Source organism: Gorilla gorilla, chromosome 7 (assembly GCF_029281585.2).
Source record: "Gorilla gorilla gorilla isolate KB3781 chromosome 7, NHGRI_mGorGor1-v2.1_pri, whole genome shotgun sequence".
Classification (NCBI taxonomy): Eukaryota; Metazoa; Chordata; class Mammalia; order Primates; family Hominidae; genus Gorilla; species Gorilla gorilla.
In genome coordinates this window covers 118,816,193-118,831,223 of record NC_073231.2, presented here as the reverse complement: position 1 = coordinate 118,831,223, position 15,031 = coordinate 118,816,193, and the positions used below count along the sequence as shown (strand labels likewise).

Here is a 15,031-nt window from a genome sequence, read left to right as displayed (position 1 = left end):
GGAAATAGACTCCATCTCTTAGTAGGGTCACACCTACTCTACCTCTTAGTCAAGAGTCACAAAGAATATGTGACCATATTTAATATAACACAGCAACATAGTACAAATGTATTCTGTTATTTTTGTTAATTGTTTATCCCTTTGTTCATGTTATCTCCCATGCTCAGCATTGCATTCTAGCATGTAACAATAGCTAGCAAAAGGTAGAAACTCAGTATGTAGTATTCATTGAATGAAAGAAAATATTGATGCAAAATATTATCTTGGCTAAAAATAAGTATTGTTTCATAGAAACATAGGGCACAAGAGACTGTGGAACATAGTATAGAGAAATAAAGTGAAATGCCCAAGTGATAACTGGATAGGAAGTATTATGTCACCAAGATTAAGAAAAAAATCTGTGTAATCTGACAGTCTGAGTAAAAGTGCCATATATCAGGTCTTTTTCTTAAATAACTCTTTCATTTTATTATGGTTTCAGCTCAAAAATCACTTTGTGTTTCACTACCTGCTGTTTTATTTATCTGTTCATTCTTTTTGTCTCCCATTTGAATGTAATATTTCTTAGGAAACACAGTGTCTGTACTGTTCACCTCTGGATCATCCAGCCTCTGGCATAAACTAAGCACTCGACAAATTCTTGTTGCCTAAAATTCTGGAAGAATGAATAAATGACCTAAGACAATAAATACTTGTTGAGTGAATACATGAATAAATTACTTAAATCAACTTATTTACCCTCAGCTGTATAAATTTTCATGGTATCTGCTGCCTACGGTTGTTATGATGATTATATATGAATTGCTTATCATGGAATATGCATTAAATAATGATCAATAAGTGTTAGGCTATGATTATTAGGGACAGTGGGGAATAGTTGGCTGAGTACTAATGGATGCCTGAGTCTCTGGTGTAAATGTCCTCATCATAAAACATTCACTCTCCATGAAAAATTAAATTGATGTGTGACTGGGAAAAAAGACAACTTGCAAGAAATTTTCTGAAGATTGGAGAAGACCTTGTTGGTAAAAGTTAGGAACCAGAAACTTGCAGAATCCTTGTTCATGCCCAAAGGTGGCAAAAATGATACACATTAGCAACATAGTAAGAAGCCACAAGTATGATAATGTGAGTCTTGTAACTATTAAGCAGCAGATACTTTGCAAAGATGAGTGAAATTAGATTACTAAGAACTGTTTTATAATAGAAGAACTCAGATTGTTAAAAGACAAAATAGAACATAGAGGTATCAAACTTCACCCTTAAACTAAATTATTTGAACAAGCAAAAATAAGCTATTGAGATATGTTGTACATTTTTAATGCATTTACACATTAAACAGGTGTGAAATTTAATCCACAGATGTGGATAGGCAGGAAGTGTTACTTTGTTCTCTTAAATTCAAATACATTTGAGAGCCCCTATCATATTTGACAGGAAAAACATTCTGTAGGTCATTGTGGGGTTAGGGTAGAAGAAACATTTGGCACCTTCTCTTCCCTTGATTTGCGCAAGAATCCAATGGGCCTTTGTAGCGGCTAGACTATGGGGAGAAAGCCATTTAGTCATCATTGTCCAAACCCATATTTTCTATGAAGGCAGATGACCCTCTTCTTTCCATGATAAGCCTGAGTGAGGAAATCCTAGCCAAAGGTGAGAATACAGATTCCTAGACCCTTCTATTTTCCTTAGAGATGATGTGTACATCATCTTCATTGCTTCTCCCCAAACTCTAACACCTCCCCATCATTGCCCTCCTCTTTTCATTTAGTGTACTTTCATGATAGGACCTAGACTCTCAGGAAACAAAAACTAGGGAGGGAATATAGAGAAAATTTCCCTTTGAGCTCTGCATGAAAATCCTGCCGAGGGAATTACAGGAGGACCCTGGAGGCAATCAGGCCTCTGTTGAGAAAGGAGGTGATGGAAAAGAAATATAGTGAAAATAAAACATAAGTAAATAACATATTGACTCACATACAAGTGTTTACATGCTATACTGTATTGGGGAGGCTGCATAAAGGCACTGATTTCACAGAAGTTAAGATCGTTTTGAGACTGTGCAATTTTGGTCCATCTTTTAGCTGTGCCAGTTATAGCTATGTGACTCAGTGTATGTTTTGAAGCAGCTCTGCGCTTTATCATTATTAGCTCATAGGTTACCTTTAAGGATTAAATGAATAAATTAGCACTATGTCTGGCAAATACTAAGTGCTCAATAAATGTCTATTGCTTTTTATGCCATGTTTTAAAAATATTTTTGTATCTATTTATTTAAAGTAAACATATTGAAATGTCAAATACGTTTATAGTGTCTTAATCCTCTCTTCAGAAATGTGGAGAAATACAAAGGTATCTTCTCACAGATGACTGAAGCAAGTTTTCATTACCTTTATAAAGGTTAAAAGTATACTTCAGGAAAATGATTGAATATTCATCTTCATATCTGTAATTAGAATACAGCAAAATTATCTGGGTGGATATAAAACTATTAGATATTTAAAACTACACTAATGATTAAACTTTTTTGCATTAATATTGTCATCAAAAATTCAAACCAAATAATATGCGTATGATCTTGATAAAATAGAACACTCTTACTTCAAATGCCTTTTCAGAGTTCAGAGATTACTTTATGTACCTGATATCTCTCCACATAGATATAGATATATACATATATACACACAGATATATAGTCTCATATATGCTAGAGGAAGATGAGGGAAACTCATAGAAGCTATCTATATTTATATCTTTATCTACCTAATTATCTATCTATTGAGAACATTGAATTTTTTACTTTCCATTTTATATTTTCTATTACCTGAATAAAAAAAAGACTAACAGGTCAAAAAGTATTACTCGATATTGTGAGGTTCGGTAAATATTCAGTTTTTGTTGCCACTTACGGTGTCTGTATATAATTCAAAGAGCAATAAGTTCTTACTGGAAATATCTTCCATTCAATTTTCTATGGATTGAATCATTATTCAGAAAGCTGACTTTTTTAGATGTAAATCTATGGATTTAATTCTCAATATGAATTTTTTCCTCAAGTATAGAACATGTATTTTTATAATGAATATAGGACTAGAGCATTCGATGGTTTTAATACTAAAATGGTTGAAGACTTAAATATATTTGGAATAAAATAACTTAGAACACTATATTCAACTTGCCTTCTTTCCGTCTCTCATTTAATAAAATGATGCTTTCATGAGTTTTGCCTAGATGTCCTTGTGATGTCATCATGCCCATTCTCTGTCATTCCAAAAGTTTTCACAGGATCAATCAAATAATACCTACATTGAAATGATTAATATTTGTTACTAGTTTTTACTTGGTATGTAGAAAATTTTCAGAGTTTGTAAGTCTAAATTAATATCAAGGTAGAGTTTCCAGATAATATACAGAATGCCCAGTTGAATTTTAATTTCAGATAGAAAAGAAACATTTTTGTACAGGATATAGTTATACTAAAAACAAACAAAATAACAAAACAATTGTTGATTACGTGACATTTAAATTTAACTGAGTGTTCTATATTCTTATTTGCTAAATCTAGCAACTCTATTGCAAAATACCAGAGTCATGTGGTTGAAGCAGTTAAATGTTTGTCTTGCTTGTAGTCCAGTAGTCCCCAACATTTTTGGCACCAGAGACTGATTTTGTGGAAGACAGTTTTTCCACAGACCGGGGGTGGGGATGGTTTCTGGATGATCCAAGCACATTACATTTACTTTGCACTTTGTTTCTATTATTATTGTATTGTAATATATAATCAAATAATTATACAACTCACCATAATGGAGAAGCAGTGGGATCCCTGACCTTGTTTTCTTGCAATGAGGTGGTCCCATCTGGGGGTGATGGTAGACACTGACAGATCATCAGGCATTAGATTCTCATAAGGAGTTTGCAACCTAGATCTCTTGCTTGAGCAGTTCATGCTCCTGTAAGAATGTAATGCCACCACTGATCTGATAGGTGGCAGAGCTCAGTAGGTAATGTGATCAATGGGGAGTAGCTGTAAATACAGATGAAGCTTTGCTCGCTTGCTCACCACTCATCTTCGGCTGTGTGGCCCAGTTCCTAACAGGCGAAGGACTGGTACCAGTCTGTGGCCTGGGGGTTGGTGACCCCTCCTGTAGTCCATGTAGCTCTTTAATACCTTGTCCACATTATAGCAAGAACATTCTCTCTAAAATGCCAATCTTGTTATCAGTCTCATGCTTTATGTCCTTTAGTGATGCTTCATTTTTCAAGTTAAGTTGAAGTGTTTTGGCTCTTCAAGTCTCGGTGCCTACTATTTCGTTTTTTCATTCCTGCCATGCCAAATAATTTGAAGTTTTCTGAATATGTCTTGCCTTTTCCTCTACCGCACCTTTTTCTAATCTGCTACCTCTGACTAAAATGTTATTTTATCCCTCATGTAACAGGGAAAATCTGCTCATCCTTTAAGATCAATGCCAATGTCTCTTCAACTAGAAAGTCTTCCTGGTTTGTGTAAGCAAATCTAAGGGGTTCCACAGCTGTGTTTTCCTAGTTATATTGTATCCTCTATTAAACATATCACATTGCTCTGGTTATTTTTTAAATAGCTATTAGACTGTTTACTTGAAAGACATGGGTGAAGATTATCTATCTATCTATCTATCATAATCTATCATGTATCTAAAGTATAATAGTCATTTAATTTGTGTTTGTGAAATAGCAAGGATGAGGTAAAGAGAAGATGGAATGTAATACCTTTTACAGTTAGGATGGTTTAGAATGTGATTGAAACGTAGAGAAAGAGGAAAAATCTCCATTCTCATTGGTGTAGAAAAAGTAGGGTATTAGAAAGATTCATGTATAACATTTGCATTTTTTGGAATGAATACAAGGTAGGGTTTGTTTTTTCAGTAGGTACAAATATGTAAAGCAGAAGTAGTTTGTTGAATCTCTTCCTTCATATTTCACCCATTTTATTTCTGTCTTTCCAAATATATTCTGTTCTAAATTTGATGGAATTTCTTTCTAATTAAGCAACAGACTTATCTGTCTCTCCTCCAGGGAAGATTTGAGTGAAGGAAGCTCTAATTAACCTTCTAATTTGTATCACCCTGAGGATCAAACTTTCTACTTCTAGAGTAGAAAGAGTCAAAGACAGTTGGCCAGATATTATAACATTAAAATATATGATTTGTGAGATTTTATTGATCAGATAGTTACATTTTATGGCTAAATTTTAACATCATCTGTTGCCTTAGTAAAACTAAAGAAAGCACACTTGAAGTCAAATATAAATGATGTGTATCTTGGTGTTCTTACCTTTGTTTATTGATGGTACTAAAAGACAGTTTTTGTTTGTTCTTTTCTTTTTTACTTATATTCTCTAAATGAAAGGTATTTGTGTAAAGGAAATTAGCATAATAATCACATAAGAAATACATTTATCTCTAAATATGGACAAATATAAATATCCAAATATATAATTATATGTAATACCCCATGTATAATATTCATATATAATATATTTGCTTTTAGGGCAATGATAGCTTTGAAGATAGACTATATTCTTACCATTTCTGAAGTTTTTTTTCCCCTCCAACATGCTATTTTTTTATAAGCCAAAATTGGTATTTATTTTCGAGAAAATAACTCCTACTAATTAATTTGCTGCTACAGAATACCAAATGCTCTACAGAATGTATGTTGCAGGAAAGTAAGACGTTTTTGGCCTGTGTTTCTTATTAGGCTACTTTACTTGAGCGTATTTATGCAGCTTCTCACCAGTTGCTCAGCAACCCTTTCACAGTCAACACCATAATAGTCTTTCCTCCAGAATGGCAGCCCTTCCTAGCCACCCACACCTTCTTTACACCAGACCTGTTAATAATGAACCCTATTCTTCCAGTTACATAACAATCATATGGATCAGATATCAACTTATGATAAATGCCTCAATAAAAATCACTAAATGGTCTTATGGCAAACTTCACACTTCTCCCCAAAACATGTATCTCTAAAATTTCCCCAAGTATTTTTGTAAGGGAAGAAAACTTAATAATAAACTAATTAAAGTGGAACAGTTAAACAATTACTCTAGTATGGCCCTCTATCAATCAAAAAGTTATTTGTCTGGTTATGAGAGAATAATTTTTTTGGGCAATACTTAATTCTTAAGAACATCTTTTAACACCATTGAGGTATACAGAGAGAAAGATGTGGGGGGTAAGCGTAGTTTCTTGGTTCCATTAAATCATATCACATACATAAAAGCAGCCTTATGTATATTTTAGGCATTAAAGAACATCTACAATTAATGAAAAATGATGACACTTCCATAGGCCCCAAACTTAAAGGCCAGTCATTGTGGAAGAAAACAAAGGATAAACAGAGATACATTCAGGTAGTGAAGGTAGCTGTGACCCAGGGATATGATGAGTAGGTTAGGATAAAGACTGCTCTTATTTTTTCTTTCAATAATTATTGGTATAAAAGGGAACCCCACCCACAAATTTTCTTTACTTTTCTCCTTTCTCTTTCAAAATAAACAAATACTATCATTATAAAATACAGGTTTTGTGTTTTTGGAAAGAATATTGGGAGATAGAAGAAGCAGATGGGGAAATGATACTCTTATTTGAGAAAACATAAATGAATAAGTAATTTCTGTGTGTCGGATGTTTCTTCCTCTTTTTCATACCTCTATTCTAGCACATGAAATATAAAACAAAAGTATGTTATAAGTGTGTTTTGCATTATTTGGATGTATCTGAACTGATCCAATTCTTTACTTATGTTTATATCCTGAAAAATAAATTTTACCATCAATAAATATTAATTAAATACAAAACTTTTATATTATTCAGAAAGAAGGTAGTATATTTAGACATTTTTACTAACTTATTCCCTCCTCACATATATATCAAATATTCAGTCAGAAATAGGGGATAAGCCTCTGTAAGACATGCTCTCTGCTTTCAAATGATATTAATAAGGCAAGGATTGTCAGAGAAAACAAGGGTATGAAAATGAGGTGCTTCTGACATGACATCTTGAAATAAAATATTCTTCCATGAGAGCTGCCAGCTGTTCCACAAGATTTTATGTGGAAATGAATGAAACAAATGTGTGTGATGTTTCATTTTGTTTGTTTAGGGGAAGCCCAGAATGACAAATGCTTTTACTCTAGTTAAGAGATGAGAGGTGTCTCAACAAAAAGATCTAAAACTTCAGGATTCTGGTTGATGGTTGTACAAAGATGTAGAGGGGCATCCTATTCTTTCTCTTCTTATTGTGAAATGTAACAATGATGCCATGATTCTTCTTTTAAAACCTAGGTCTTCAACATTTATTGTCAGTTTTGTGACCTTATAAGACTATTATACTTAGTTACTTAAAAAGAATTCAGTTTGTATTGTGTGAAATTTATTTCTGCAAGTGGTGTGTGTTTTTGTGGATTTGCATATCTAAATTTAAAAATGACACCTATGATGCACCACTACACGTCGGAGAAACCTCCAAAATGCATGAAAAATTAAAGTGATACTACTTTGAACTTTAATTCTACAAATTTCTCTTAATCAACTGGGTGAAGCAAGAAACGATCTTTTGAGAGAGAGATACTATTTTCAAGATTCTTAAACTCTCCATTTAAAATAGCTTTCCTCTAGCACACTCTTATTATATTTTTTGTACTAAGAAATGAGATGTCTATCCATTCTCCTTCTTAGGGTAAAACTGCAATATTTAATATAACATTCATACATTTATGTGTACGTATTGTTTTGTCATGGTTCACCAAAACTGTAGTCTCCTTAAGGCTTTCTAAAAGTTTTGATATTTCCATATTTCATATAAAAAGGTATTTATGGTTGCTTGCCATGTGTGTTTATTAAAATTTCTAGCAATTCATAATTTGAGATCCTTATCTTGCATATAAACATTGTGTAATAGTGTATAATTTGTTAACATTTGTTTTACAATTATTAATTTAGTCACAAAGTGATTTTAGTAGATGTACCACTACATTTACTGACAAATCTTACTATCATCAGTTTCAGATTGAATTGCAAATATATTATTTATTTATTCATTCATTTTGCATATTATTTCATCAAGGCCACTTGTACATGATAAATGACAGCAAATCCAAATGCAAAATTTAATACTGGTTTCCTATTTAACGCTTATAAACTTTAACAAAATATATAACATAAAAATAAACATATCAATATGTCAGTAAATTCAGAAAGGTGATATGTATTTAAACTCAATTATATTTTTAAATTAGTATTTACCTATTTATTTATTCTTAATCTTAGAAAATCTGTTACATGAATTACTGAATTTTTTCTTACATCACTAAGATGAACTTCTTTTTACTTTAACCTCTCAGAAATCTGGGCACAAGTGATAGCCAATTTTGCATTGTCATTTCATAATTTAATTTGCTGCAGTTTTTTTCTTAGATATGCCTCTTATAATCAAGGCTATATTGTATTATTGAGTAATATATTTTAAGATTTTAATCTTATGAAGTTTCAACATAAATACAGCATTTTAATTTGAAATCAAATTTTATAAGATCAATGTAGATATACATTTTTTGAAAATTATAAACTAGTTCTTTTCCAGGATTTACTTAAAATTCTCCTAGTCAGAAAGATATTTTTATACTTAATAACAATTCATCAAAGGTAAAACATTTCTATTTCCCCTACAGTTTTAAGGGCTACTTTCAGTTAATCCATCTCCTTTCTAAATTGCATATTCATAGTTTGCACCCATCCACCAGTTTGAACTGTTGAATACTATGGTAGCCAGATTTTAAAATACTGAAATTAATACCTTTTATAATGCAAAATATTTCAATTATTTTCGCAACTAGCATACGCTTAATGAAAACGAAATTTTTAAAAATGTAACAGATCAGAGCTTTGTTTCACTTCATACCCTCGTATTCAATTAGTTTGCAAGTGTCCTCATTTATTGGTGTGTTTTCCTATAAGTTTCACAGAAGTCATATTAAAGAAAAGAAGAAAAAAATAACAAACATTAAATTACATATGCTAATGACTCTCCAAATGATGGCTTGAATAGAATTAGTCGTAGTATTTAGACTTTATGTTGGTGTTATTTGTGTATATATAATTTTTATTTTAGATGTTTTAATGTTAAACATTTATGGTATTTTACTTTATTACATATCACAATGTCACAAAATTATTATTATTTTGTTAAATTTCCATTCAAATGTTTCATATGAAACACTAAAATTAAAGGAAGGAACAGAATAGATTAAACTAATTTACATAACATAATGTGCTAAACATAAGTACCTAAAAACTTCTTTGAATATGTAGTTATTTTTACACGTTCTTATATATTTTGGGTCATCCATGCATATTTCTAGCAGTATATTCTGTTTTTTATTTTGGTGATGAGTTAGAGAATAATTACAAAGAAACTTAACATAAAATTTTTAAACTATAGGACAAAAAATTTAATCAAAATGAAGTTCAAATTCTATCATGAGGTATTATTTGGTACATATTTTGTTAAAATTAATAACTTTCAAAAAATTTTTGAAAACACATAATAAAATTTCAAATTTAACATTGTACTATTACTATTAAATAAAATTTCCAACTTATATGTGTAACAAGTGATTTTCCATTATCATAATTTCATAGATGACATATAGTTATGACTTAGTGAAGCATGTTTATATATGTAAATCACTTTTATTTCATTTTTGTTAGTTTAGGAATGTTTTGTTAAATATCATTATTACAATTATATTTCAGATAAGTTCATATTGTGAACGTCTTATTTTTAGATTTTTCTCAAGTAACTTAATGACAGGATAATCTAATTGTGATAAGCTACACCTTGTATATATCATTTGATATCAAATGAAGAAAGTTTTCTGAATGTACGTTTTCTTCCTTTGAGTTTTATGTCTTGTAATATATACATTTAACTGTGCTGTCAGACAATGCTTACCTAATTGTGTAGCATACTTAATTTTTTTCAAAAATGAAAGTAAAGTATCCTTTTAACATTGGATAGCTATGTGTATATTTAATATTGAATTATTGCTATACATAATTCTAAGACTTTTTCCAGCATTGGCAATTACTTAATAAAATAGTTGTGTGTTCAAAAATTTTGAGTATTTTTAAACTGTTAAGTGGTGAATTTTGACAATTTAAAACTCTGTGTTTCATACACTGCCAATTTAAAATATTACCAATATCAGTATTTCAAACCATTAATATTAAAATAAAATGGTAAATGCAATATATGACATAACTGTATGGTAATGGATGACTATATTACCTTAAAAAGGAAATCAGTGTTATTTCTTTATAGTTCCACTATATGTATCAAACATATCTAAGTTTAGATGCATTTATACTTTCTGTAAGCATGACATATATCCCCTTTTAATTCTACACAACTTTGAATATTCTAAGTAAATCTATTTTGTACTAACAGATTAAACTTTTGTTTTGGAAATAACAACAAAAATTTTGAAGTAATTATTACTTATGCAACTTAATCTTCAGATTCCACACTTTTTCAAAGTGATGTTTTTGAAAGTTAAAACCAAAATTTTATGTTCCCCCTGCTTTGAAATTGCTCTTCGTTCATGTCACTGTTTGAAATGCGACTTTTGCATGGTAACAATTATAATCATATTCCATTTGTGAAATGTGTCTTTTTATTATCGCTAATATTATTTTAGTCCTATTGAATTCATTCTTTATTTATCATTTCTTCTGATGAATGTTTCTGGAGCATCAACTATGTGCTAGGCAATGTTCTAGGAGCTAGGGATTCAGCAGTGAAATCAATATACAAAAATTTTAGCCTTCAGGGAGCTTGCTTCCCAGTATGGTGTGGAAAGAATATGAACACAATATATAAGTAAAACATAAGAACTGGTTAGTAAAATACCTGGTTGGAATACATATCTGGTTAGATTATGATTATTAAATAAATTTTGGGGTTTAATACTTTGTTTCAACCTTAAACACTGTCCCAAATTTAGGTTAAGGGAATAGTACTGAATCTTCATCACCGTTGGTGGGAAGTATAGCTCTTATGCTAAATATTTTAAGATTGGGACTGCTAGAAAGTCCTGGGTCTAGACATTACCAAAGATCAGTTCTAACTCCAAAATTTGGTCTGGAACTGTGTTTCTCCCCCGAGGTCTTCAAGAAAGTGAGTGTTTGGATTGGGTCTGCAGGTCTTGAGTGATTAGAGAAGCAGCCTAAACCCCCTAAGCCTGTTCATAAGGATTATCTCAGATTTATTGACTCAAATTCAAGGGATTATTTGAGATTGATCATAATGACTCTGATGGAATATGATAATTTAATCCATCCCTTTGGTAAAGGTAGGCGTGCTCAGACATGTGACATAGTATAAATTCCATTATTTCTCATAAATTTAGCTTATAATTACCAACATATGTTTATAGTTAATAGTTTCTTTTATTAAAATTAAACCTGAAAATCTGAAAATTATGATGAGGTTATAAAAATATTAAAGCATTAGTTTTTACTCTGATTTCATATTCCTCTCAAAAATAAAAAGGCTCAATTAAACTCTAGGAGGATAATATGGATCAGGTTTCATAGTAATGAGCACATGAGCTCATCATGATGTATGTATGAAACTGTACATCACAAATGTACAGTTTACCATGAGTTCAATTACTGTATTTTAGTAGTGCAAGCATAGCTATTGCTTAACCATGTGGTTAAAAAATTATTATCAAATATTAGCTGACTAAATATTGCAACCTGATTTATATAGCCAGTGTGAACTTAGTAGATTCTGATCTATGAAATAGGTTATTCACAAAACAACTTGGATAAATATTCAGTAGAAGCTATCTGATTCATGCTTAAAAACATTAAAATATTTAAAATAATTTGATAATCGTCATACCTCATTTACTTTTGGCTCTTTCAAAATACAAAAATCATTTAATACTTCTGAATTTCTAGAATCAGATTCAGATATGACGACTCAACCTGGAAGAATCAGGGGCAGAAATGGGCTTTTCTGTTTGCCTGTGAGTGAGGGGCTCCAGGTTTGACTTCCTTTCTTCCTTTTTGAATTTAAGGCAGAAAGCAGAATTATTAGTCCTACTAATCACCTGTCTACAGCACAAGAGGAAAATAAAAAAGGCAGAGTATTCTCAAACCATATTGACATTGCTTTTTTTTCTCTTTCAGAATGGTTAAAATATCCCTAGCATTTTTATCTAAAATATCTAAGTAAACATTGCTAACAGAATTTTGAAATGTTGAGAAGAAAAATGTATAAAAACATATACCACTCAGGGGCTTTAGAAAATATTCAGAAGTTTTCCAACCGGGTTCTGACTATGATTCCTAATGAGTAGCCACAGCTCCAAATTTCAATATTTTTTTGTTGTTGTTGCTGTTAAGGATTTTAGCTGTCAAGATCCTTTTAAATATACCCCCATTCAATTTCATGCTTCTATTATAAAGTTACTTTTTTCATTATATAAGTATTATGAACTACCATGAACCACCCCTTTAAAAAACGTTAAGTAAAATGAAAAAGCAAACTCTAATTTGACACTTTGAATACATACTTTTAAATTATTAAAAAATATTTAATTAGAATAAAAATGTGGTAATATTATACACACACACATGCGCACATATACACACTATGAAATGCTTATGAGATATTTAGAAATTCCCAACCAATTGTTAAAACTAGCGTTGTGTGAATTAAAGTTACGTGCTGTATACTAATAGTTAAGTTTCTACCACTTCCAAATTTCATGATTTGCTTAATTTTAATTAGTTCAGAATTGGTTAAACTAAAATATTACTTAAAAATAGTAGAAAGTATTAACTAATTTTTAAAAACTTGATAAATTCTAAGGTACTTAGCTCATCACAAATGAGGTTAAGAAACACATTTTCATATAGTGGTTATTTTAATGCCCCTTTTTTTTTCATCATTTGTTTTCATTTTGGCTTTGATTTTAAATTCTCTTTTCTTCACTTGCTTTTCTTAAAATAGAAAATTTTGATATTTTTCCCAGAAACTGTGAAGAGATATGGCAGACTATTCAAAGCATACTTTTGAGAAAAGTGTGGTTACATAGTTACCCATTCCATCAAAACCTGACACTTGCCAGGCATTCGTTGCTAAAATTCATCTGTAGATTTTTTTAAAAGATTAATTCAGGGCCGCATAAAGGGTTTACTCTTTTACCTGCTCTCTTCAATGTATTACAGTTAAAATGTGGTATATTTTGTGTGTATATCTATCCATAGGATGGTTGATAGAAACAAACCGACAGATCTAGTGCGCTTCACAATTTACTCGCGTGTTTGTGTTTTGCCTCTTCATGTTGATTATCCTTAAGGTAATAGAAGAGAATATGATTGATTAAACTTATCAGAAAAAATAAACAAAATTTAAAAAGAAAAAGTTAGCATCTAGTGCTACTGTGTCCCACAGGTTCTTCTACATTGACCCACACTACCTCCACTGGTGAGTTAGAGGAGCATAACAGGACTACCACTGGTGCTATTGCTGTTGCTAGCACACCTGCAGATGTTACTGTATCCAGTGTTACAGCTGTCACCATCCATAGACTTTCCGAGGAACAGCGAGTGCAAGTTACGAGTCTCAGAAATTCAGGTCTGGACCCCAACACGTCCAAGGACGGGCTCTCTCCTCATCCAGCAGATACACAAAGTACCAGGAGAAGACCAAGACATGCTGAACAGATAGAAAGAACTAAAGAGCTTGCAGTTGTTACTCATAGAGGTATTGGATGTTATTTTACTTGTGCCCATTTAGTTACAGCCAAAGCTATATTTTGGTAATGATTCTAATTAGAGAATGAGCTGAAAGAGAGCCAAGATGTAGAAAGCAAAAGAAAAAGTTCAAAGTAGCTGAAAAATATGGATAGTAACAACCAAAACTGGAATAATTTGAAAGCATAGAAATTGAAATTTAAAAATAAGTCAAAGTGCAATGCAAATGTTGGAGGGGGAGGGGGTAAAAGTAGAACAGAAATCATTTTTAAACAGGACAGTAAAAACAAGTACCAAATACTTATTATTTATTCCATACCAGTTATGATGATGTTCACAAAACAGGAAAATAAAGTAGCCAGTTTTGATTAATACGTGCATATATTTACACATAGATGATTTATCCCATGTAGTAATTTTTAGCGTTTGCATGATATTTTTATGTTATGCAAATGTTAGTACTTGAGAATATGTACAGTTTGATTGGGAAACACAGAAACATTATATCTGGTGATCGTTTTACATAGCTTATTCTTTGCCTGACCCATATGATTGCATTGAAAGATTTCTCATTTTGAAAAGGTAACAGCTATTCATTGATATTATGGCTCCAAAATTTAAGTATTCTTTAAATGTCTGATTTATTTTTAGAGAAAAATGACATAAAACCACATCGTACATTGGTAATTTTCTACTCAGTTAATATAAGCCTACCTTTTACAAAATAAGGAATTCTAGAAAACACATTTTTCTGTTTCTTGGTGGCAAGTGTCAAAGAGAAGTTTAGGAAAAAAATTCAATGTAGTATAAAAGAATAAAAGGTCTTTATTTATATCAATATATGTATCTGTAAGAACATTAATTAATTGAACATATTTCAAGTATAAAATATCTACTACATTTCCAAGATATCAAAATATTTTCTCTAAACTGGCTATGGTTTTTGCAGTGTGATTAGGCATGGTTTATACAGACCATGATTTAAGTAATGGGAAGCCATTCAATACTTAGAGCACAAGAAGGATAGAAATCAAGAAATCTTTACATACATTAATTAAAAATCATACAAAAATGTCTCAGAAGTTTGTTTCCATTCGAATTTGTACTGAAAATACTTACTTTGATTCTCTTTAATGAGGCACATTCTAAAATGAATTTTTAACCTGTAATAGTCTTCTCAAAAAGATTAAATCAATATCACCTTGATTCTGTATTCA

At 31.1% G+C, this 15,031-nt stretch overlaps 1 protein-coding gene across 3 annotated transcripts in view; it reads left to right on the top strand.

The window, feature by feature from the left end:
• Positions 1-15,031, top strand: part of CSMD3 (CUB and Sushi multiple domains 3) — a 1,204,746-nt gene that overhangs the window by 446,791 nt on the left and 742,924 nt on the right. For 2 of the 3 annotated variants that reach the window (XM_019032923.3, XM_019032924.3), the window contains one exon: positions 13,513-13,824. The exons of the other annotated variant lie outside the window; for it this stretch is intronic. In XM_019032923.3, coding sequence (XP_018888468.2) covers positions 13,513-13,824 — 312 coding nt within the window. The remainder of the gene's footprint in view (positions 1-13,512; positions 13,825-15,031) is intronic. 3 annotated transcript variants of the gene reach the window in all.